Source organism: Helianthus annuus, chromosome 12 (assembly GCF_002127325.2).
Source record: "Helianthus annuus cultivar XRQ/B chromosome 12, HanXRQr2.0-SUNRISE, whole genome shotgun sequence".
NCBI lineage: Eukaryota > Viridiplantae > Streptophyta > Magnoliopsida > Asterales > Asteraceae > Helianthus > Helianthus annuus.
The window spans coordinates 38,461,252-38,487,922 of NC_035444.2; the positions used below are offsets into that span (position 1 = coordinate 38,461,252).

General features: G+C 32.7%; 4 protein-coding genes across 4 annotated transcripts; 1 reads left to right on the forward strand and 3 right to left on the reverse strand.

The window, feature by feature from the left end:
• Positions 1-251: 251 nt before the first annotated feature.
• LOC110894667 (prolyl endopeptidase) lies at positions 252-5,515 on the forward strand. The gene is made up of 11 exons (XM_022141893.2): positions 252-428; positions 697-916; positions 1,484-1,684; positions 2,086-2,156; positions 2,262-2,424; positions 3,068-4,039; positions 4,317-4,392; positions 4,486-4,549; positions 4,701-4,836; positions 5,044-5,157; positions 5,271-5,515. The coding sequence occupies exons 1-11, from the start codon at positions 319-321 to the stop codon at positions 5,334-5,336; spliced, it is 2,193 nt and encodes a 730-aa protein (XP_021997585.1). The 5' UTR covers positions 252-318; the 3' UTR covers positions 5,337-5,515.
• Positions 5,516-5,916: 401 nt separating this feature from the next.
• Positions 5,917-13,246, reverse strand: LOC110894666 (L-ascorbate oxidase homolog). The gene is made up of 6 exons (XM_022141892.2): positions 13,024-13,246; positions 12,370-12,479; positions 8,716-8,986; positions 7,730-7,832; positions 6,668-7,376; positions 5,917-6,536 (listed from the first exon to the last, which is right to left on the reverse strand). The coding sequence occupies exons 1-6, from the start codon at positions 13,156-13,158 to the stop codon at positions 6,245-6,247; spliced, it is 1,620 nt and encodes a 539-aa protein (XP_021997584.1). The 5' UTR covers positions 13,159-13,246; the 3' UTR covers positions 5,917-6,244.
• A 2,902-nt stretch (positions 13,247-16,148) lies between these two features.
• On the reverse strand, positions 16,149-17,564 carry LOC110892733 (ATP-dependent DNA helicase pif1-like). The gene has a single exon (XM_022139883.1). It carries the CDS (start codon positions 17,562-17,564, stop codon positions 16,149-16,151), a length of 1,416 nt encoding a protein of 471 aa, XP_021995575.1.
• Positions 17,565-17,783: 219 nt separating this feature from the next.
• Positions 17,784-19,737, reverse strand: LOC110892732. The gene is made up of 3 exons (XM_022139882.1): positions 19,236-19,737; positions 17,898-19,118; positions 17,784-17,812 (listed from the first exon to the last, which is right to left on the reverse strand). Exons 1-3 carry the CDS (start codon positions 19,735-19,737, stop codon positions 17,784-17,786), a joined length of 1,752 nt encoding a protein of 583 aa, XP_021995574.1.
• Positions 19,738-26,671: the final 6,934 nt, after the last annotated feature.

Genomic DNA, 26,671 nt, shown 5'->3' on the forward strand with positions numbered 1-26,671 from the left:
ACGGGGGCAAGATCGTCAATATAAATTGTGCACTGGATATCCAAATATGCTCTGGAAAAACAAAAATGAAGTCACAATAAAACAAAATGTCAACATTTTCACGTTTTCTATGGAGAATAATAATTCTAAATTTTGTAATAAACAACATTAACCACACACAACAAAACCATGATGTTCTCATCTGCACACATTTTGGACTCTTGGATTCCCTGTTTGGAAGTTTAAATCATTATATAACTGATGACAAAACCCAAGTAAGTTATTTAAAAAACGAACCCCTCAAAATCGATCTCGCTTTCTATCTATTTCAGGTTGGGTATGGGCTCGGATTGTGTCGCGTGTGAGCCATTGCGATACCCAGATACTCGTCGAGACGATTATGTGGTTGATAACTATCATGGTGTTCCTATTTCTGATCCCTATAGATGGTAACTCAATGTACTTATTTTTTTTTACACATTTAACATATTTTAAGTGCTTTTCTAAAATTATTTATGAATTACTTCGTATAATATAAAGTTTCCAAAATCATAGCTTTATAAGAATTATTTTACATTTTTGAACTTTAACTTTTTAAATTGTTTATCATATGTTTTAAGGTTCTCTTTAAACCATATCCTAAATGAACATAAAAACTATTAAATCATTTTAAGTATAAGAATATCGTGTTTGTTAAAACTTATATTTGGATTATAGGCTCGAGGATCCTGATTCTAAAGAGGTAAAAGAGTTTGTCGAAAAGCAGATGAAAGTGACGGAGTCAGTGCTTTCGAATTGCAATTATCGGGAGAAGCTTCATGCGTGCATGACCAAGTCATTTGATTACCCCCGCTACGGGTGTCCGTTTCAGAGAGGGAATAAGTATTTTTATTTTCATAATCCAGGCTTATGCCCACATCGAGTTCTCTACATTCAAGTAAGCGATTTATAATTAATTAATTAATTATATATTTAGATAAAATGGTTTTGCTATTTAGTATTCATATGCTAATAATCATATTAGTTAGTTACAAATTGCAAAAATTCAAAAATTTAAAAATTCACAAGTTAATTTGTGATTAGCATATATGTACTCTAGCTAACAACTAGATGAATAAGATTAGATTATATTGATGACTGTGTCTCTAGGATAGACCGGCCCAAAATCCCCTTTATTTTCCTGGACTCTTCTTTTAGTGGACTGTACTCCAATTTAATTTGAGCCCACAATTGTTCTTCAAAGTTCTTTTGGGCTTGTTCTCTTTTAAGTTCCTGTATAATTGAGCCCAATAAAATTTGATTTAGCACAACTAGGTAAGTAGCTTATAAATGCCTTTTAACACACCATCCACTTGTTATCTTTTGATATAATATCATACTTTATGCCTAATAATCTCTTGAAACTAATTAATACGAAAAAAATTAATATAAATGCACCGACTACGGTTTTTTTTTTTTTTTTGAAAGTAAATAATTTATATACATCGCCTTTTGTGATTATCAGGATAGTTTAAATGACGAAGGCGAGGTTTTGCTCGATCCGAATCAACTAAGCGAGGATGGAACCGTTGCTTTACGAGTTTGCGAGGTTAGCCATGATGCAAAATACTTGGCTTATGGTCTAAGCTCAAGTGGAAGTGATTGGTTAACTCTACAAGTTATGTGTGTTGCTAATAAGACCATCGAGCCAGACAAACTTTCATGGGTAAGGTTTAATGATTACTTTTGGTTATTGACAACCCGTTGGTTTACAAAAATACGATATTTTATGATTTTATCTTTCCTTAGTTATAACATAAAACAGATTATGAATTTGGGAATCATATTCAAATTACTCATTCGTACATTATTAATATTAATAAATAAATAAAAATGGCCCCATCTTCCAAAAAAAAAAAAAAATCATGAGTCTAATCAACCTTGATAAACAAAGCTTTGACTTAAGCTAGTTTATTAAATGAACTCCAATAGAGTCTCGAGCTCAGGCTCGAGTTTGTTTTAGCTCGCTCGATTCAAATTTTAATCAAGTAGATCCCAAAGTTCATTTGACCTATCATTTGACCAACAAAACGTTTTGACTTGTTGTTCTTTATATATATTTTGCAGCTGAAGTTTACATCGATCAGTTGGACTCATGACACAAAGGGATTTTTCTATTGTCGTTTTCCTGCTCCTAAGTAATTCATTTCATTATTATTTATATTGTTTTAGGATAACTTCTTTTTTTAAATCATAGTTTTAAATATAATAATACCTGAAGTTGTGACACATTTTTCATTCAGGGATAGCGAGAACATGGATGCTGGCACAGAAGTGAATGTTAACCACAATCATCAACTCTATTATCATTTATTAGGGACGAAACAATCCGAAGATATATTATGTTGGGAAAATCTTGAAAACCCGACACACATTCTTGAAGCGAGACTCTCGGATGATGGAAAGGTACGTGCTCATGAATGAATGATATTTTCTATCTTTAGAATGATAATTAGAAAAGTAAATTACATAAATTCATTAGGGAAAATTACTAGAATAGACATGTTGACCTTCAAAGTTAAATATGGTCATTTAGCCCTTGCCAAACATGATCCGTGCGCTTAAATAGCATACAACCATACACAAAAACTCATAGCAAAATACAACGGGTTCACATAAAACCAATAAAAAAGACACGTGTAAAGTGAGAGCTAAATTGCCTAAAGATGAAAAAGCGCATGCTAAATAGCCAACAGATAAAAAAAAGCAAGGGCCGGCTAAAACCAGGAGACTAAATTCTAGACATGGACTATTTGGCCCTTGTTTTTGCACGTGTCTCAAGACTGGTTATTATGTGGATTCCTTTGTACTTCACCACGAGTTTTTATATACGGATCTTATTTGGCATCTCCTGATGAATTGACTCCTTTTATCTTTGTCTATTTTGTCAAAGCTGAGTATGCATGTCTATTTTGTTAATTTTGAAGGTTAATTTGTTTATTCTAGTATTGATGAAATATTATTCAAATAATAAGACCTTATGTTTGAGGTTATCAATATTCTTATCGATTTTACAAACCAAACATGATTATTTTCGTATCTTTGGCAGTACCTTCTTATGAACATATGTCAAGGCGCAATACCACTCAACAAATTCTACTGTTGTAATCTATCTACGTTACCAAACGGTCTCGAAGGTCATAAACGCGACGACCTTCTCCCTTTCGTGAAGCTCATCGATGATTTTGAGGCCCGTTACGAAGCCATTGCAAATGATGACACAATATTTACTTTCTTAACCAACAAGCAAGCTCCGAGGTACAAGGTAGTTAGAGTAGATCTCAAGAAACCAGATCACTGGATTGAAGTGCTTCAAGAATCTAAAAATGATGTTATTGAGTCAGTTCTACCCATTAATAGAAACCAAATGATTGTGACATATTTAAGTGATTGCAAACATGTTTTACAAATAAGAGATTTTGAGAGTGGTGCCTTGTTGCACAAGTTACCTATTGACATAGGTAGCATTGACTACATTAGTGCTAGGCGTGAAGATAATATGTTTTTCGTCAAGTTTAGTAGTTTCATCAATCCAGGTGTCGTTTATCGCTACGATTTGAAACCAACGGGTCCGGATTCCAAGGTTTTACGCGATACTGTGGTTCCAGGATTCGATCAAGCGGAGTACCATGTTAATCAGGTGTTTGTGCATAGTAAGGATGGAACACGAGTCCCGGCATTTATAGTGGCTCCGAAGGATATAGAACTAGACGGATCGCACCCGTGTTTACTATATGGGTATGGTGGATATGGCATTAGTTTAACGCCGTCTTTTGACATGACGCGTGTTGTTTTGGCACGGCACCTAGGTGTCGTGTTTTGTGTTGCGAATATTCGCGGTGGTGGAGAGTATGGCGAAGAATGGCACCAAGGCGGGTCGCTTGCGAACAAACAAAACAGCTTTGATGACTTTGTTTCGGTAGCTGAGTACCTTATTTCGAAAGGCTACACTAATCCCAGCAAGTTATGTATTGAAGGTGGAAGCAATGGTGGCATCCTCATAGGTGCTTGCATAAATCAGGTATCATATCTTTCTCTTTTTCTTTGGAACTCTTTTTTGCAAGTGGTTTGTTTAGGGATGAGTTTGCTACCCTTGTAAGCGAACTCAAGAAGTTTACTTGGGTGGCAAGGACTCCATAATTTTTCACCAAACTCTATGGAGTTTGTTTGCTACCCGAGCAAACTTGCTGAGTTCGCTTATAAGTTACAACTGCAATGAATTGCCCTAAAGTACAAAAAGTTCAAAAAAAACACCTAAAACTACAAGATTGAATGTTGGATTATGGTTGTTGTGACAGAGACCAGATCTGTTTGGTTGTGCTCTAGCTCATGCCGGGGTCATGGACATGCTACGGTACCATAAGTTTACCATTGGTGAGTACACACACTACAATACACGAGCCAGATATACACAAATGTTTTCCTGTTATTTACTTACATGTTTAGTATTATCATATTGTGCTTTAGGTCATGCATGGGTTCACGAGTTTGGTTGTTCGGATAGAGAAGAGGATTTTCGTTACCTAATCAAGTGAGTCGCTAATTATATCTCAACGTATATTTTCGCTGTGGTCTGGAGAATGGCCAAGTACTTGTACTTTGCAAAAATGCCTAGAAACACTTAGTCATTCTCCAAACCACCTAGAAATAACTATATCTAAATTTATAATTCTTTTTATCAGGTACTCACCATTGCACAATGTTAGACGACCATGGGAAGATTCATCCACCAAGGCTACACAATATCCGTCTTGTATGCTACTAACCGCTGATCATGATGACCGTGTTGTGCCATTACACACGTTGAAGCTATTAGCGGTGTGTATTTCACTTCATGTTTGCAAATCTTCAACTTTAGTTGATATGTGGTTTTAAATAAGTAACTTTATATATGCACTAGTAACAAGTTTCTCAACCATCCCACTAAAGTTACTCAAAGTGTTTTGTTACTATAACAAGTTTCTAGTAATAAAGATTCATGTATGATTTTCACATACTTTCTTGATTGTCTGATTCGTGTTCTAGACTATGCAACATGAGCTATGTACAAGTGTGAAGAACAGCCCACAGGTTAACCCAATCATTGGACGAATCAGTAGGAAATCCGGGCATGGCTGTGGGAGCTCGACACAAATAATGGTACGCAACTAACTTTAGCTTCGTTTTACAAGTTTATATTTTATATGCATGTTTTTCAGACGCAAATACACCAAACGTGACAAGAACACGGATTTTTGAAACCTAAATTGCAGATTGATAAATCAGTAGATTGTTATAGCTTCATGGCAAAGGCGTTGGGTGCATCCTGGAAAGATTAAGGATGATCTTATATAATACATCATGTTCAAATGTGTACTAAAAAGAAGATATTAATATGGATATAAGTTTTTTTTTGTGACTAAATGCTATGCAAAATGCTTAATTATTGGTGTCGTATCTTTGTTATAGAGTGTATGAAATGCAAATGCAAATGCAAGTATGCAACAATAGAAATATATTCATGGTATGTATATTAGAGAAAAAAACAGTATATCATTTAGCCAAGTGTATCCAATCAAAACACCACACCTCAACCAAAATTCAAAAACGAAAATCTCATAGCGGGGCCACAGCCGCATTATTCCATCCAAAAAAGGGTGAATCTGGATTTCGTTCTTGGCCATCTATTTTTGCTGTAATGTTTTGGACACGTATGATAAATCGTGAATCCCATAGACACGTGACATATTTGGCTGGTTCCACAGTGAAGTGTAAGAGAAACATGATTTTCACAGGGTTCGTAGTCCTAAAAAATGTGACGTTCGAAGTATGAACATGTGTCAACTTTTTATTGGATAAAAGTTCAAAAAAAAAAAAGTTGTTCCCTCAGTGATTAAATGCTTAAATTACTTCAAAATCTAGTGAAATAACCCTTTACATAATTTTCATGAATACTAATGGAAAACAATCTAATAAAAAAAAGGATATTTCTAACAAACAAGTGGCTTATTACAATCACACCGAATTTCTTAATTCCAACAAAAACTTATAAAAAAATAAAATAAAATAAAAACTAATATAAGTGGAAAAAAAACATAAAATAAAAACAATGTGACCTCGAGATTAAGGTCATTAACATTTGTAGTAGTGATATAATCCGATAGAGTGCTTATGTAGCACCACAACTATAAGTTACGTAGCTTATCAGATCTAAACTTGTCCTCATTATACAGCTATTCTTGGCAGATTAGAGCGGTCGTGTGTGGCGACCGGCAGCTCTTCCACAAAGACGAGCATTTTTCGGTATGGGAAATTCGTCTCTAATTGACCCCGAGTTGGTGTAAACACGTAAATAAAACTGTTGGCCTAGGTATTGTCGGGCCCAAAACTCGGTCCTTACGTTCCACATACCCACATTATCTAGTGGCACGTAAAGAGCCGACCACGATTTTGGATACACTTGAATGGTGCTACGCGCAACACCATCGTGAAGATTGTAACCTTTCCGACTACCCTCGCTCCATACGCCTCCATCCATTCTGTCACCATATAACAACGTTAGTGTTACATTTAAATTTTATGTCACATGTTAAGACTTAGTATGGCCGTATGGGCCTTGTGGGCTGGGCCCAATGCAGAAAATGCTAAATGTGATGTTTTTGGTGCTTACCCAACAACAAAGAATTGGTAGCCATCAATGTGATAGCTCTGGACAATATCTTCAGGGTTTTGGAAGACGATTTCGATGAAAGTTCTATAATCGGCCCCCATTACAGCGGTATCAAGATGCAACCTCCGTCCTTGGGGCCGATCAGAAATGCTTCCAACTCGAAAGCCTCCAATGTTGAAATAATCAGCCAACTTTAAGGGAGTATCAGCGGGCTTAAACGAGACACCATTGAGCCCATATCTTTGCTTGCCATCAACTCTTCCAGCCGAGCTTTGGATGATGATGGTTCGGCTAGTGTTGATCATACCATAATGGTATGAGCCTTGCGGGTTGGGCCTTGGCCCACTAGCTGTAAGGTTACTCCTAATGGACCGGGCCTGGTTGAGGGACCAGTCAACTTGGATGGTTGGGCCACCAGGGATTGGGCCAGAGACTTTGCCAGCAGAGTTGGTGTAATGGAGAACTCCAGTGGTGGTTAGGATTGGGGCGCTAAACCGAGAGGAGACAACAATGAAGTAGTCTTGGCCCGGTTGGTCAGCCGTGATCAGGACAGAATAGGATTGACCGCAATGAATGTCGAGAGAAGAATACATTTGTTGGACGGTGTGTGTCCCTTCAACTTCGACGAGTTTCATCCTGTGGTTTTGAATGCGGAAATTGAGCGAGTTTTGTAGTCCCACGTTTGATATCCTTAATCGGTATGTCTTTCCTGTTATTTATGAAAAAGAATGAACAATTGGTTTGAGATCCTCATGATTCATATCTATAAGGTTCATTCTATATAATATGAAATGTAAGCCCGCTTAGGTGCAACCAATATCGATTTTCTGGTCCGGTTTCAGTTGACAAATTCTTATTTTTCGGTTTTTAATAGTTCTAGTAGGTTACACTCTATTTATTTAACAGTTCTAGTAGGTTACAGTCTATTTATGTAACCTACTAGAACTGTACCAAAAGTCCAAAACCTATAAGCCCGGAGGGCCCAGGATTGACGCTTTTCGCTCAAATTATAGGAACAGAAAAAACTAAAAGAAATAAAAAAAAAGAACTCTAAAATATGACCTTGTTCGACCGTGAAGGTAGAACCATTCGGGCCGTGTCCATTGATAAGGATTCCATCAGGGTTTGGAAGCTTATGTCCTCGGTCTAGAATCGCTTTCAAGTCCTAAAAAACAAGTACATTTGGCATAAGCTTGTAGTCATAAAATGGCATAAAGGAAACCAAAATAGAACAAGTAGTTATATGACACTTTACAAAAACTCCACAATTTAAGAAAATTCCTGAAACATAAACTATTACAATATTTTTTTGGCCGGCATAAATTATTACATTTGATAAATGAATATTTTTTTAGAGTTAAATGGTTTAGACAATTTTGTCAGTTTAGTCCAAAGGTTTGAAACGTTGTTATTTTAGTTCAAATAGTTTCAAATGTTGTCATTTTAGTCTATTGGATTAACTCTATCCATTTTTTTGTTAACTAGAAGGGCAATTCGATTATTTTATATAGCCGAATTGTCTTTCTAATTAACAGAATTACATATGACATGAGCTAATTGCCCTACTAACCACTGAGATTATTTATATAAAACTAATTTTGGTGGGAGAAAACTAGATTCAAACAATATGCATTTTGAGGATAGTTTAAATGTTATTATTTTATTAAATTTCCACATATATAAATAAAGAGATTGAAAGAGAAGTCTAACTAGTGACCCACTTAAAAAGTTGTTGTCAAGTTAAAGAACACAAATTCCTTGCTTCAAAAGTAAACAAAGCAGACATCACTCACTCCGCAATTAATGCAAATCTTTGTTACTACACTTTAAACCATAGGCGCCAAATTTAAAATACAATTCAATAAAGACTTTCACGAACATTAAAAGAAAATAGATTAACAAAATATCTAGAAAAATTCTAAGTATTTAAAATATAAAAATTGAAAAAACAGAGCTAAAATAAAAAGACATTATAAAAACCCAAAATGTGTAACAAATTATAAATTAAATACTAAGCAAGGAAAAAAAGGTGAGGCTCAGAAGTTTACCGTATGGTTAGACTTGTACCAATCTCCGATTAGAACAGTAAAATCATCGGCGGGTTCATCGAATGGCACAGGGATTCTTGGACGACTAAGAATCCTGATAGCTCCAAAGCCGCCAGCGGCTTTGTGGAACCCTAGAGAAGGGAAGTAGTAAAAGCTTCCTATTTGATCTTTAACCTGCATGATGTATGTGAAGTTTTTGCCTGGTGGGATTGGGCATGTTGTTCCATACACCCCGTCTTCGAACGAATTTCTTCTTTGTTGGATACCGTTCCTACAAAAGCATGTTTTCGTGATCAATACATTCGAATGAATTGTAATAAGAGGACTCGGGGCGGGCACGTTATAGCCAACTTCCACGCGTGATCAACATGTTGCACACCGCCGCCGCCCCTTGTTCCACGCGTGATAAAAACAACGCGTGCTGCACACAACGCGTTAAACTTTTTGAGTTTTATAGGGTATGACTTGTACATTGTGCATTAATACTTGTATATTGGAATCCCCATCACTAGTGATTCCACCCCTCCTACATTTCTATCACTAGTGATGGAAATTGGATTGATGACATGGCATTAGTTGATTGGATAGTGGGAGTGATGGAATCCATCACTAGTGATTCCACCCCTAGTCCCCTAAGAAGGGAAATAATCAAACATGTTACATTTTCTATTGCATTGGTACAAACCAGTTTATTAATCATGCTTACTACCAAACTACAAGACATAATTGCCTTTTAGCGCGTTATGTTACTTTTTTCTATTTATAGAAGCAACATTAAAATCTGTAACATACGTAACTTTGAGACATTCATTGTTTATATTAAAATTAAAACGAGTGGTTTTTCATACGTCACAAGCTTTATGTCTGAGTTTTTGCAACTCCAAGAAATACCCGAATTTAGTTAACGATATATTTAAATAAGGGTTTGGCTAAAGCATTCACCCACTCCCCCTATAAATATTAGGTATGACAAATAAAATAGATGGGTGTGATACTCTTAGAATAAGTGAATAACCCTTAATGGACTCACAAACATATTATCTAGTTTTTAGCTATATATATTTATATGAGTAAAAGAATTATGACAAATCTTTTTATTCGTGAGAAAACTTGAAAAAAAAAAACTCTGTTAAACGATTGATATTTGTGTTGAATATTTTCTCTGTTAGTGTTTAGGGTTTAGAATTTAATTTTTAGAAGTTAGAGTTTAGAGTTTAGCGTTAGCGTTTATTTTTTAGCTTTTAGGTTTATTTCTTAAGGTCAAAGACTAATGGTTAAATAGAGTTTTCTATTTTTCTTATAAAAACGTGTTTTCTCATGGTCTCTTCCCTATTTAAATGATTATGTTTAGTTTAGATAAAGTTTATCTACAAATTTATTTTATTTATCTTATTAATTTTATTAATGATATCCACAAGTTCAAATACATTATTTATTTTATTTGTGTTATAATTGTGTTAACATATGTCGACTTTACTTTGTACTACTTTTCTTTATTTATACTTAAAATTTTGTCAAGGTATCTATTTTTTCCTTTCATATATAAATCACGAACGCACTGCTTATCCTGTATCTACTTTATTGTAAAGTGGAATGGAATGGAATGGATACACAAAATTTATTTATTTATTTCGTAACTATGAAGATATAATTATACCAAATATATGATTTTTTTCCTATTTTCTCTTTACCATTTGTAAACTACTCAAAATCGAAAGGCTAAAATCTTGATCTCATATATGAAGTCATTTGATAAACAATATTATGTTCGAGTATATACCAAACTTAAGTATTCTTGCAGGTCTAAGCAATTCCATTATTAATAAAAATTATAAAAACTTTTATTAAAGATAACAAATATATATTACATAATATATATAGAGGTTTGTGTGGTATATATTATGTACTAAGTTATAGTCCCGTGTATTACACGGGTTGAATAATAAAGCTATCGTTTGCTAAGCACAAGCCAACTTTTAAAAAACAAACCAGTTAATATATTTTCTCGCATTCTAATATGAGAGTTTGTTTTAATAATGATATACATTTGCTAAAATATGTACATAAATATATAACGTAAACTTATGATAAATATTCTTCTCTAAATCTTATATATAAATGTACATAGAACAATATCAAAAATATCTTATAACAATACCACTTCGTTTTATCCTAAAAATCGTAGTGGGAACTATGGATTTTAAGCATATCAATTTAATGGTTAACTTATCACAATTTGACTTCCTGCCCCAAACATAATCCATTTTAAACGTTAAAAATTGTCAGGTTTCAGTCTAGGTATTGGTCTAATTATGGTCATAATTGCCCATCATGTGTTATGCACGTGACAATTTTTAACTATTAAAATGGATGTTGTTTGGGGCGGGGAGTGAAATCGTGATGGGTTTCATAGATCAGGGTGTAAGATTGCTATTTTTAAAAGATTGGAGCAAAACCATTTAAACGACCAAACTACAAAAAGCAAAATATAAGTTTACTCAAAATAATAATAATAATAAGATGCTCATAAATTGTTTGAGATTTAAAAGATAACGAATAGGATAATCTAATATCTAAATGCATGTTCGTATTTTTAGGATAGATTTATTTATTTTTATTGGTTTATAATCAATTAAAGGATTTATTATATTATTGTAAAATTTTATAAAGATCACCTTAGAAAGTGACATGTGTCATTTATTTGGTTTCTTTTATTATATAGTAAGATAAGATAAGATAAGATGGCTCTAAAGTTATAATAATAAGTAAATACAATAAATGTAATAATATATAGACATGTATAAATAAAATAATTTACTGGTCATAGTGTGATACCCAAGCCAAACTCAACCTTATTCGAACAAGCTCAGAGCTCGTCTACACCCTTATTTTTTATTTGTATTTTTATTTATTCCTTTATTTTTATATTATCATATAAAGAAAAATATTATATATACTTGATTCATGCACGATGCTTTAAAAAATTTGTTATATGATAACTTGGTGTTATCTTCATCGGTTAGAGTACCTATTGACTTCGTGACATTCTTTACTGCAATTTAATATGTTTTTGAACCCCCAAAACAGATCCATGTTATGTCGCCATCTTTTACCGGTATTTGGATCATCAATAAACCCACCAACATCCATCTTCTTCCGAAAAAATATTTTTTTCAATTTTAAAAAATCTTCACTGTTTTTATAAATAAAATAAAGAGTTAAATGTCATTTTAGTCCTTGTGATTTTGGCTATTTTGCCAATTTAATCCAAATGTTTCATTTTTCAACTGTGGGTCCAAAAAGGTTTCACCATTATCATTTTAGTCTACTGGGTTAACTTAATTCATTATTTTTGTTAACGAGAAGGGCAATTGGGTTATTTTATATGTAATTCTGTTAACTAAAAGGCCAATTCAGTAATATAAAATGACCGAATTGCCCTTCTCGTTAACAGAAATAATGGATGAAGTTGACCCAGTGGACTAAAATGGCAACGGTGAAACCTTTTTAAACCCACAGGCGAAAAATGAAACCTTTAGACTAAATTGCAAAATGTCCCAAACCACAGGGACTAAAATGACATTTAACTCGAAAATAAAACCATATCTAATAACGTTGTAACAGTGATGAGCAAGATTGAGAACATGAGATTACCAGGAGATAAGAAAAGGTTCATCTAAGCTGTTGATGACGTTGATGATGAGATTATCATTTGTAACAGAGTGAATAGTAGGCCCAGGAAACTGTCCATTAATCAAAATTCCCTGCAATTCACACACACACACACATTGTTACTAAGTCAATGAACTAATTGAAGTAAATGTAGGTGTTTGTAGACATAACACATAAACAAAATAAATCACTCATAATCCTTTTTTGTTAAATGAAAGAAAATGGTTAAATGCATATTCATATGTAGAACCTTCATAGGTGTAAAATGGTTATATTAGAGGTGTGGACAAGTTGGTTTAGGTTGGATTTTACATACATAAGTGTAAGTCATATATAACCAATATATTACCTAAACATAATCTACACGTGTAGGTAAACACTTAATAATCTAAAAACACATATGAACAAATTAGTTTGATAGTTTTATACATAGACAACATATAAATCAGTATTCATTTTGTATTCATGAACTACAAAATTTTAAAAATGTGAATCACTAATCTAAAAGTTATATAATTTAGATTTATCATTTTGGTTCTCGTAATAATCTAGTGTTCTGTAATAATATCACCCTGAACTAAACTGTATGAGTCAAACTCGAAACAAGTTGTTTAGATTAGATAGAGTTACACGAACCTGTTGACGAACACCAAGCGGATAGATATCACCATAGGTGACATTCCAGTCAAAGAATCGATAGGGATCTTCGGCCGTTGCAATGGCAATGAGCAACACACCGACGGCGACACAAACCGCTAAATTTATTGACATATTGCACCGACGGCGAAAAGGAAGAAGCAAATGAGGAAAGTGATAATGGTGCGAGTTGGTGTGGTGGGAGGGATGGGATTAAAAGAAGGAGGTGAAGATTCGAGAGGGAAATAAATTAGAAAGCATGTTTGATTATAAAACTTTATATTATTTTCAAATATTTAAATTTGAGTATTTTTTAAAATATCTCAAAAAACAAAAAGTCTATAGTAATATACTTCAGTTTTTTAGAAAATTAGAAGTCATGATATATTACATGCTTTCAAATTTCAATAGTTCTCAAGTAATTAGGTTAAGTTTAGATTTATAAAATCCTTAAGTTTTTTGGAAAACTATAATATTGCCAACCAAATTTAGTTATAAAAATTTTTTAGAGTATTTTTTTTATATATTTTCAAGTAACTACTTTATATAATATAATTTATTGTATTTTAACATATTTACCATATTTTCGTTGAGCACCTAAACTTTAGATTGTGTGATTTCAAGCTATGAGGTATCTGTTTTTATTTGTTTTCTAATTCGAATTTTCGTCAAAGTAAAAATGCATTGTATTATATGTTTCAAGACACTTTAGGAGAACTCAGAAATAAAAAGTAGATATGCAAAATTTGTTTGTACATTTTATCAGTGGAGAAGTAAAATATAACTAGATAAAACATTATAAAAAGAAACTGATTTACGATTCTCTTCCAAATTTTACCTCTAACTTTATTTTACAAATAGTGTCGTTTATCATCTAACCATAAGTTTGATTAAAGACCTTCATATGCAATATAAAGATGTTGTTTTGGAAAACGATAATAATTAATTAATTACCAAAACTTATTTTGTTTGTATTTGAAGCTTGCCAAAAAAATATGAGAAAGAAAAACAAGTAACTTCTTGATTTAAAATTGTCTAAATTCAATCGGATCATTTTAAATCCAACTTCAAATTAGACCTATGCCTTGTGATTCCTTTTTTTTTTATTCTTTTAGTTTTTGTATTCATTTATTTATTTATTTTTTAATGGCAAAACTTACAACTCCTAAATTACACCAAATAAATCATATTCTACTTCTTACTTGAAATTAAATCCAAAATCTTCCTCTAAGAGACGACTCTTTTAACTTTGAGATAGCTATCTAGTTTTTAAAGGATCAGAATAAGATTTAGTGTATGAATGAGTCTGACTTTTTAGATAAGGATGATTTACTATGCGTTTTGGTTTATCAATATTGTTTTAAAAATGATTTTAGTATCTTTTTAAGTGACAATAATTATATTAATATAATAAGCATTCCTTTCTATTATTGTTACTGCGTTTTAGTGTGTTACTGTGCGAATAGGTTAGGATGAGTCATACACCGAATATGTGTGCAAAACGAATGAACATGGTTTTGTGTCTTAGGTATAAGGCCATTCGCTAATAATGTGGTTAGCGAATGAGCCATTTGCGAAAATGATACAGCGAATGAGCTCATTCGCATGGTGTGGTTAGTGAGTGACTCCCATTCGCTAGGGGATGTTAGCGAAAGGGAGGAGGGCTATAAATAGTGCCCATTAATATGTGTGTTCAACAAGTTTGAGAGGGAGATCGCACTTGTTCATCTAGATTCGTCACAATGTAAACTTTTTCAGTAATCGAATTTGTATCGATTGTTTATATGTTTTCCTATTTGATTGTGTAACGTTTGTAGTGTGTTTATTTCAATATTCTGTTCAAATGTGTGTGGGAGTGAATGTGGGGATGTCGTTATGTGTGTGGGTGTGTATTTGTGTGGGTGCGTATGTGTGTGCACGTGTATGTATGTATACATGCATGTATGTACTCCCCTAAACATATGAGGTGAACTTTGAACTCCCTTAATATTTTTTTATAATTAACTTAAATTAAATAGTTCGTTTTTTAACATAGAAAAATAATTTGTGTTTAACATAAAAAAAACTTTAATGTTTAACATAAAAAAATATAGTAAGTTACTTTTTGGAGTCCTGTGTTTAATGATTTTAACCATTTGAGTCAAAAATCAAAAAGTTTAATACTCTAAGTACCTGGTTTTTAAATTTTTAACCAATTGGATCCAATTTATTAACAATTGTAACAATATGAGTCCAGCTAACCAACTCTCTTAGATTTCCTTAGTTAAACTTTTGTGAAATAACCAAAATACTATTTACCACCTCACCACCATAGTTCCCCCAAAACAAACAAATAGTACCACACCCCCCTCTATCTATATATATATATACTAGGCTATCACCCGCGAACATCGCGGGTAGAAAAATTTATGTTTGAATTAAAAAATAATACATAAGTAATACTTATAAACTAATGAGTGGATTGTTTCCCTTACTAACAAATATTTTTTATTCGGTTTGAATAATATTCCAAATTGGCGTCCATGTGTGTTTAAAGGTTTCACGTAGAATTATTAACTTTTTACATGGGGTAACGACATGAGGAAAGTTTGTTCGATTTGTTATTATTTTGAAATGCCTTTAGTGCAGGAAGTTTACAAAAATAAGTTAAAAATAATGGGTCATTTAAATTGTTTGGTGAATGTATTTTTTTTTGTTTGTTTGTTTGTATTGAATCAATTGGGGCAATCATATCTTCGGCTCCAAATGATTATTTTCAAACGTTCTACAGGCAAAATAAAAAAGTGTTTTCATAATGGCCCAACTTCCCTTTGACTCACACAAAAAATGTTATGCATTTTATGTTGCTTTGTGATAGTTATGTATTAGTGAAATAACTTAACACAATAAATGCAAACAATAAGAAATCGTTTAAAAAAATACTATACTCTTATGAATATGTGAAATGTTATTCAAGTAGTGTTTCAATAAAATTATAAGTCACTGAGGTTACTTACTGTTAATAAACACCAACATATGTAAGGTGATATGATAAAAAACAACTAATAACAACCATTCTCGTAATCTCAACAATTCAAGTAATTTTTATTACAGCTATTAGAATGAAAATTCAATTCAGACACATATCATAAGTGTGTGAACACTTCTTTGTAAACCACATTAGTTGTTGTGTTGGTAGGTTTGCCATCCTTATCAAGAATTAACATCTTCACACCTTCCCTTGATTTAACTCTTGATAATGCTACATATAGCTGGCCATGTGTAAAAACGGGCTCTTTTAAAAACAATCCAACCTTAGATAAAGATTGGCCTTGACTCTTGTTGATCGTCATAGCAAAGCACACAGCAACAGGAAACTGTCGTCTTTGAAAAGCAAAAGGAATTTTTTTGTCGGAGGGAATCATACTAATTCTTGGTATGAATGTTCTGGTTCCGACATTAGCACCTGATATAATTTCAGCTTCTATAACCCTCTTTCCAAGAAATGTAACCTGTAACCTTGTACCATTACACAAACCATTTTGCTGATCAATGTTCCTAAGAAGCATAATTGGAACTCCAAGTTTTAAAACCAAACGATGATTAGGTAAACCAGATATCTTTAAACCATTAAGGACATCAGGTGAATACAACTCTTGTTGGAATGAATCGATACCTTTCTCCGTCTCACATATACTATCAGAACTCAGGTACTCTGTTGGTTCACCAGGAAACAATTCTAGTAGTCGATCATTTATTTCATGTACCACCTCGTTTTTTGGTGTCAGAATCGCCCTTTCAGAAAAATAATCTCGATCCTTATATCTTTCAAGAACAGATGGATATACAAATTGAATTAAACTTTCGATGGGATCCAAAGAATCTGTGATTAACAAATCAGATGGTATTTCTACAGTTGCTACACCATCATTGTCCCCTCCAACTTTACCCTCGCCAATATCAAGAAGCCATTGGGCAAATCTCTTTGTCGACTCGACTGTAGATGGTAAAACACCAACAGTCAATCTCATGTTTTTGGTCAAAGTAAGTAACTTGCAATGGGGCCATATATAGGATGAACTCAACGAAGCGTTAACAATTTCTTGCCTACTTCCGTTTGGAATAACAGGAAGAATTTGTCTAAAATCACCACCAAAAACGATAACCTTACCTCCAAACAAAACATCCGACTGACAATTGCTTTTATCGACAAAAATATCTTTTAATGTTCTATCTAAAGCTTCAAACGCATGTCTATGTACCATGGGTGCTTCGTCCCATATAATCAACCTAGTTTGTTTAAGCAGATAAGCTACATCACCATCGGGCCTTATGTGACACATAGAACTCTCATCTAAATTAATGGGGATGTGAAATCTAGAATGAGCCGTTCTACCTCTTGACATTAGAAGTGAAGCAATACCACTTGAAGCCACATTTAAAACAATCTGCTCTCTCGACCTAACGGTTAAGGCTAACGTCTTCCACAAAAACGTCTTCCCCGTTCCTCCATATCCGTAAACAAAAAATACACCTCCTTTGTCGCCTTCAACGGCTGTCATTATCTGATTATAAACATATAGTTGTTCGTCAGTCAATGAAGATTTTAGACTATCTAACTCGATCTGTACCTGAGGAACACTAAAAGACAGTTCTTCGTCAACCAGACGATTGTTTCCAACAGCAAACGAATCGTAATCAGGATAAGGAATTGTTGGCCATCGTGTCAAAGAGGACCCATTTCGAATGAGGTACTTCTCAATCTCCACCAATGTCTTGTTCTACAATCTGTCATCTGACATTACAAGATCTGTACAGCAAAAAGTAAAGCCATTTAAAAAATGTGGGAAAAACTAAGTATGAATAGTATTATGCTTAATAAATCAAAAACAAACCTTTGTTCTTTGTTTCTTTTCTCGTTTTGTATAAAATGTCATCCCCCAAGTATTTCCATGTTTGTTCGAAAACAAATTCAGGTCTTGATAATGTGTTTGACAACAGCAAAGTGACAAACAATGCACGAATATAATGACCATCTCCCGTAAAACTCGCTTCTTTAATAGCTTCGATGTATTCCATGTCATCGTCTAACAAACCCATTGCATAACATGCATCCCTGAAGGTTGGAAACAACTGGCCATCAACAGTTCTAATTTCTTCAAAGGATCTTGGTCCTTTGACTTTGTTTAAAAGAATTCTAAGAAAATATGGTTCACCCAAAGCAGGGGAAACAGAATGAATGCGTCCAATATGTAATAATTTTTTTTTACGTTCTGCCCAATTTCTATCTTTTAGTTTCCAACAGAATTTTGTAGGAAACTCAACATATGTAAGCTTCCGTGCTTCCTCATTATTTATGTTCATCTCCATCCACTTTAAAAAAATTGATGAAGAGACTGATGGCTTGTCCAACACTTCTTCAATATCGTCTTCGGCACCAAAAACAAAATTTTGTTGACCTTCCATATGAAAAGGAAGCCTCATAACTGGAGGAAACCTATAGTGAACTTCATTTGCAAATATTCTCCAAGAAGCTTCACAAGCGGAAACGTACCTACAATCATAATAAGCTTTGATCTCATCCTTTGCTGTTTGTTCGTTATCTGTACCGTCTCCATTTGACACCACAAGCGATGCTTTGTCTGGACCTTTATTAATGTATTTAAACAAATATTTGATAGAACCCGCTTGATTGCACCATTCTACATTAATGTGAGCTTGGTATCTTTTCAAAAGAAGCGGATTATATGGAACGACACTTCTGTTGTCCAATTGAACTTTGGACTTGATAATGGTGTTTCCATTATCTCTTCTTCTGTATACAGGGAAACCTTCAGCATCGGTAATTGTTTCATTAATGAATTTTTTTGGAAATTTTTTTGAACATCTATTATCAACCATACAAGGACAATTGGGATTTGCATTTCCACATGGACCATGAATCATAAACTCGGATACAAGAGCATAAAGAGCGGGATCTTGAATCTTATCTGGTATCTCAGCAGATATGAATTTGTCTACGTGATCAACGGAGAGAAGCTTGGATTCAGGTTTCAAAAAAATACAAATGTGAGCATGTGGCAACCCACGTTTTTGAAATTCAACAGTATAAACCGCTACAAAAAAAATTAATAATATTAGAGTAACTGTAAGAATTTCATACTAAAAATAATAATAATATAATAATAATATTAATAATAATAATAATAATAATATTTACATTGTATTTATACCTGCACTTAGTGCTCCAAGCACTTTCTTGTCCTTCAAATCCTTTATAATTGAATCCAGTTTCATCTTAAACAAACGACACATAATATCTGGTCTGTCCTCTTGCTTAATAGAAGTATTTCGAAGGTATCGGATAATCTCTGGCCACTTAGGATTACATGTCACCGTAATGAAAAAATCAGGACACCCGAACCATTTGCAAATAGCCATAGCATCTAGATAATTTTGCTGCATATACCGAGACCCACCAGTAAAAGATGATGGTAGTACTAACCGTACACCAGTATTAGATAGATCCTCTTTTCCTTCATTCTTAAATTTCTGAAGATTTGTGTATGATTCAGACCTAAGATGTTTTTGTTGAAAACGGATATAATTAAGTCTTTCACTCTCGATCATGGTATATGCATCAACCAAAAATTGCTGGAACAATCTGCGGGCATTTAATATTAGCGAAAATGAAGTTGATCGATCTTGGATTCTATAAGCAAAGAATTCTCTCATTGTACACTTGGGACTAATTTTCTTTAAAGTACTTATACCATCCCTATGAGGAATGTCTATTCTATATCCGTCATCACCATTGGGAAAAAGAATTGGATACTGAAGTGCGATATGATGGATGAAGTTCACTTATTCGTTGAAGACCTTCCGTGTGAGACTCAACAACAATATCACGATGGTCAACTATTTCTTGGATACCACCAACAATCAATGCAGCAACTTCAGAAGATGAAGGCAAGTTGTAAGTACGACCATCAAGATCTCTTTTGTAAATGATACGAAGTTTGAAGTTCTCATTAGGATTATCATTGAAGTGGTTTCTTGCTATTCTGTAACTTTTAACCAACTGATTATTATTATCCAGGAAGTCTTTTAAAAACTTTATGAGATGAAGATCTATTTGCTTTAAATGCAAGTCGGACTTATTTGTGGAGTCACTGTGAATTAAGAAAGACGTGTTAACTAAATTTAGCACATAACATAACATCTGTGTATTGGTAAATAAAAAAAAATAAAAAGAACAATAGTTGGTATGAAATACCTGAACAACTTGTTTCGATTTGAAACTTCATTCTCAGTGTCATAAATATAAAGCTGGGAGAACTTTGGCTGTTTTCCAGGTGCAGGTACCAAACCACCTAATGAATGAAAATTCTGTCCACTTATACGAAATACATAAGGTGCCCTCCCACTATTGATGCTTGAATCTACTTTTCCACCCATGGATGTGAATGCGAACATAGAATTATATCGACGGATATTCTTTAGAAAATACTTGCTGTTTTCATTAGAATTTGCAAATAGATCCTTGTATATTGAAGAAGGCTCTTTCAAATCCGGAAGCTCCACTTTTCCATAACCACAACATAAGCTATAGGTTAACTTACCCAATGTAATTCTCCCTTTACCACCTTCGTCAGTCCATAACAATGAATCACACATCTCACATTTAAGGCTTTGATTACCGTGATCCAAATAATCTAACATAAAACAAATTGATCACTCAGTAATGAATAAATTAACGAATACAGTTTATTTAACTAATAAATAAAGAACAAATACTCAGAATTATTATAACCTGTCGATACACCCTTACAAGGGTCTTGAATGGGAGCAAAGACTACATTCTCATCATCAGACGTAAGATCTAACATTGGAATAGGATCAATACGGCGTTTCTTAGGTAAAAGCTATTGTTTACCGGAATTCAGCTTTGTTAACGTTGAACACGATTGACCAATGGAGTTACTGCTTTGTGTAACAATGTTTGAAACAATAGAAAACCGAGTACTTGTAGAAGTGGTAAATTCGTTATTCAAAGGAAGACCACCTATTGAATAAAAAAATAGTAGCTACTGAGATATATTTAACAATACATAAAGTATAAAAATTCATAGACTATAATGAGAAATAAAAGTTGATGAGATAACATACTGGTCGTGATGGTACTTGATGATGCTGATGTGGTTACATATTTCAAGTTCCGCACTGTGTGAAAATTATTAGATGATGAAGAAATATTTGGATTATAATTCTCTTTGTCGATGACCTGAGACCGATTATTGACTTTTGAGCATCCTCTACTAAAAGGACCAGTACTTTGTTTCTTTGAATTCGATCGTTTGCTATCAAGATAGAGCTTGCGCATTTTTCTTCTTTCTTTAGCAAGTAATCCTGAAATATTCAATTTCATAAAACTCTATAGATTAGATCGTATTCGTGTAACAAACTAATATAACAACGTAAGAAGTGTAGTCAATGAGATAACATATATTAAGTTAGTTTAAGATATGACATACCATTTGAGTTATAAGTTATCGAAACTGAATCATTTGTACCTAATAAATTATGTATATACAAAATCAATAAGCACAACATACGATATGAAATGGTTAAATAACTGAAAAGAATGACATATATAACATACCAATAACTGTTTGAGGTGTATGAGCGAATGATATACCTAGATTAGTGGTTAAAAGTTGCCCACAAAATAGAAATACATTTATATTGTACAATAACTGAATTTAAATTGATCCAATAATAAATAAATACTCGTAATATGTCAAATTTACCATTGGAAATATTGGACAACGGTGTTCTTGGAAGCGTACCTAAACACATAGTTTGTAACGTGTGAGTATATATAGAGATTACTAATATCAAATGGAATACATGTAATTGTAATTGTTAACAAAATCAATTGTACTAAAATAACTTACTGTTAGATGATTCCCCGACTAAAGTATTATCAATCAACGGTGTATTTTTAAATCTTCTCTTACTTGCCATTTGCTGTATTCATAAGTCAAAACAGACAACATACGTTAAATTCATAATAAAATGATATAAAGGAATAGCATATGTTAAACATTTTTTTCATACAAGCACCGCCTTTTACATTATAACACTATTAAACATATGGTAATGATAATTTAGTAGTTGTTTAAGAATCACCAAAATATGTGCACATAAATGAATATCAATAATGATTACTATATATTTAGTATATAAATAACGTCTATAATGATGTTAATGCAGGTTGTACGATTTCTACTTATTACATAAAAAACCTTCATTGATGGAAGACGAATAATTTTGATGGGAAAACGATGGCTAACAAAATCAAAATATAATAAAGTGTTAAATAGGTCGGTTACGCAATTGTTAAAAGCCCTAAAATGATGCATAACCAAATCGTATGAAGTATGACTACATTTTTTACTTCACGTTTGTAACTTGAAAACAGTTGCTGATATAAGAAATGTGGATGGAACCTAATAAAATTGACAATAAGAAGGTAATAGGTGACTCAATTTGTTTAGTGTCATGCAATAAGGTTATGGTTAATCTGTGATATGAGTAAATTTGCATATGAACAGGTTATTAGTACTTACGGTATCCGTGTGTTTTGCGAATATGGAATGATTGGATGATGTAAGGTGATGATCAGGAATCTGTATTGCATTCAACTTAAAAGAACAATATTACGCGCATCGGATATTATAATTTCACAATGTCTAGAACATGAACATATAACATAATAAGAGTTTTGCAGATACCTGAGAAATGAGGTTATGTAGAATCGTTGGTATGACAACGAATAAAAGAGAAAGGATAGCTAAAGACGAAAGAAAGATAGTGTTCGATGCTTTGACAAGGAATTCAAGTAACTGGTTGATGAATATAAAAAATGATAACTACTTTTATTCACACAATGAACTTATTTATATAACGTATGTAGGATAACTAATAATTACAATTCAATAATATATAAGGAAGTAAATTAAAATAATTAATATTAAAAATTACGTTACGTTCAAAAAAATATACGTGGTCTTTAATTAGAATATTGTAATTAAAAGAATTATTAAATACTTGTATTTACAATTAGTATAAAATAATACACGCCAATTTTTAAATTAAATAAGGTTTTGCATTCTTTCCATATAATGGTCTTTTATCTATATATAACTCATAGGGTAGGTTGACTAAATATTGTAGAAACAAAAAAGTCGATTGCAAATCCAGTTGTGAAGTGATTTTATATATTTTTAATATTAATAAAATTATGCAAAAATATATGTAAAATTTATAGTTCATCCATTTTACAAACTTAAGTTCACATAATATGTAAATTAATTTGACTCATGAGTTTGTTTGGTTTTTTGTTATAATGGAACAAATGGGTCTACTTACGTAAGTTGGGCTATGGTTGATTATGTATAAATGTTATATAGGCAAAAATAGTGTTTTCATAATGGCCAAACTAAGTTTTCAACTACACCATTTTTTTATGTATTATTTGTTTCTTTCCAATAAAAAATTAGAACATATCTGAAATATAAATCCGATATAAGAAATCCGTGACATTGAATTAAGATAATGAAAACATAAAACACCGAACATTTTGCAAACCTAAACGAAAGAAATCCAATACGATATTATCCATAAATATAAAAAACAGATATTTATTGAAAAACCCAGAAGAGAATTCGACACAAAATACGGCCCCCTCATATTATCAGATGAGAAACGGATCAGGATGGATACCTTCTTCAAGAAGCTTTTCCTGTTACAAATATCGAAAATAGTGTGACAATCACTACATGGAGTGTTAAATATTAATATAGCAAATTAAATTTCATTCGATTTATTATATGGAAAAAAATATATTACCAATCTATTATTAACGCGGGTGCAATGCTTCATCAGAAATTCAAAACTTGTTAGTGCTTCATACCAATCTTTACATACACTTCTGAACCGAACAACTGATTTGAGAGGGAGCCTAAAAAAAATTTCCATTATCAACAAATCAAATGGCATATTCTCCATGATACAAGCAAACCAATAATTTTAAAACATTCCAAAAATGAGAACAATAATTTTAGAATTATAATTAAACTTGGCAGGTGTATTCGCATATACTTAATTTAGGAAAATAATGGAAAAGGTATATTATATCATTAAACTTTATAAATATATATTAATTATGTGTATTAACATTAATTTGAAATGAACACCAAAACTTCGTCTTTTAATTAAGTGCATACATAGATTTTTAAAAAAGGCCATAAAATATATAGCAACCTAAATTTAACCGGGATTCACTGTAGACTTTAGAAAATTTTGGATGTCTTATAAGTTTAAAACATTGGTTGTTGATTGATAGATACTTAATTATAATCTTCCAATAGTAACAATATGATAGTAAGTTTGACAACCTAGCAAACGTCCAAACAGTTATCATTCATAACATCATGACTCAAACATTCCAAATCCGTAAAGTTAAAAGTTTTACAAAACATGATTGAGGAAGTTGGAAAGCGAAAATACTAAAACATGTACATAACATGCAAAACTAACTGTCTGAACATGTCGTTAGCGAATCTAAAGTAGCAGACCAACAAAAACGGCTATTGTACTAATAAGTAAACACAAAAGGATAAGAATACTGTTTTTAACCACCAACACATCCGATCTAGCACCACCACGTCAACGGTAAATCAAGATACCTTTACTTTTGACGTAAACCATATGAAATTCGGAACCTTTGACTAACTGTTTGTCTCGAACAAAATTCTTCATACCAGTCACGTTATAGCGCGGATATCCTTCAGAGTGCTCGACACCAATGGACACGTCCCAAGTCAAACCAGCAGAGTCCTTAATAATCAAATCCCTCTTATGATCCAAACCGTGCAATTGTGCCCACTTCTTTTTTAGTCGCTACGAATACCAATAAAATAATTAAATATTTAAATTGGTTATTATAGGGGTCATCGATTTATAATGAATACAAAACAACACATGCATTTGCAGTATGAATATGTAAATTTCAAAAACTTACATAATGATTGTCCACGCGAAATACAACCGGTACTTCATCGTCCGTACTCTCTTCAACACCAACTACCGGAATGGGATTAGGCAAATCATCATCAGAAATATCAATCACCTCATTTGTAGGTTCTTCTTTGACAACACAAAGTTCTGGTGGTAGAGTTAATAGGGTGGGTTTGCAACAGAAAACACTCATCTCAAATGTATGCAAATCAAGCATTTCAAAAACGACCAAATGATGATCAGTAATAGACATCTCCTTCTTGATTCGATTCCAACCAGTTGTAATATAGATATCATTGTCAAAAATATCCATACGAACGAACCATTTACGATTACAAGAGGAACGTACCACAACAGGATAATATGGACAAGTTGAAAGCATCTTGTGATCAACAAACAACCTACTCACATACTACACGTGATATGCAAACATATATAAGTTCAAACGTTCAAAACAAATATTCACTTCAAAATTTTAAACACATAGAATTTAAAATGGGATAAGTACCATGCAGTTATCACGGTCCCAAGGATTTCCAGGTTGGTAGTAGAAATACTCAGACGGCGCAAGATTTATGTCTTGATAAAAGTAGATGAAACGAAATGAAGATAAAGCTTCTTCATATTGAAAAACCACCCAGGCAGATGACGGTAACTTCAAAGAAGTGACCATATCAAGCCACCCGTTATACAGAAAGTAGTCGCCTGCAATCTTAATAATTTTTACTTTAAAAATCAGCCCATCGACAGTGCGGATGACAGCATTCTTATCCGGGTAGTTGAATGTTTTAATCCAGTCGCCATATAATGCCGGAAGTTTCTATAAAGAAACACAGTATGTAATGTTAATGTTAATTATAACATGAATAATCAACGATCATTAATTAAAAATTGAATTATGTTGGTCCAAAATTTTATAAGATTAAAACTAACCAACGATTTTCTGTCCTTGTTATGGACACGAGCAGCAAATCCATAAACCATTTCGTTCTTCCTACGTATGCCTTCAACATGACACCATTAGTTTAATATTTATAAAGGCAAAAGATAATAGTAAAATTGTAATACTTCAAACAGGATGTTCAAAAAATATAAAAAAAAAATTAAAAAATAGAAAATATTTATATAAAATCATCAAATCTAACCATTAACAGTTAACCTAATCAAAACAAAATCCATTAATAAAAACACGAAATCTTCAAATAAGTTTATGTCTAACCGAATACTTTCTATCATTGTACCATAACAATATAAACAAAATTGCAAAGTACAAGATTGCAAACATAGAGTACTACATTACAGACCAAACCATCTCGATTATTGTTTTGGTTTCCGGTTTAATCAGAGATAATTTAACATCAACAAACACATACTATCCAAGATTATATATTCTGATAATCTTATACAAAATACTCCTATAAGATTGAAGACATAGATTATTACCCTAAAGAACAAATATTTTCGAGTAAAAAAGATGAAAAAAATACACCAAGCGGAGATGGAACCAAACATTTAACCAGAAATAAAAGATGAACACAAACAAAAGATCCCGGTATGCGATTGCATGTATAGATACATAATCGGC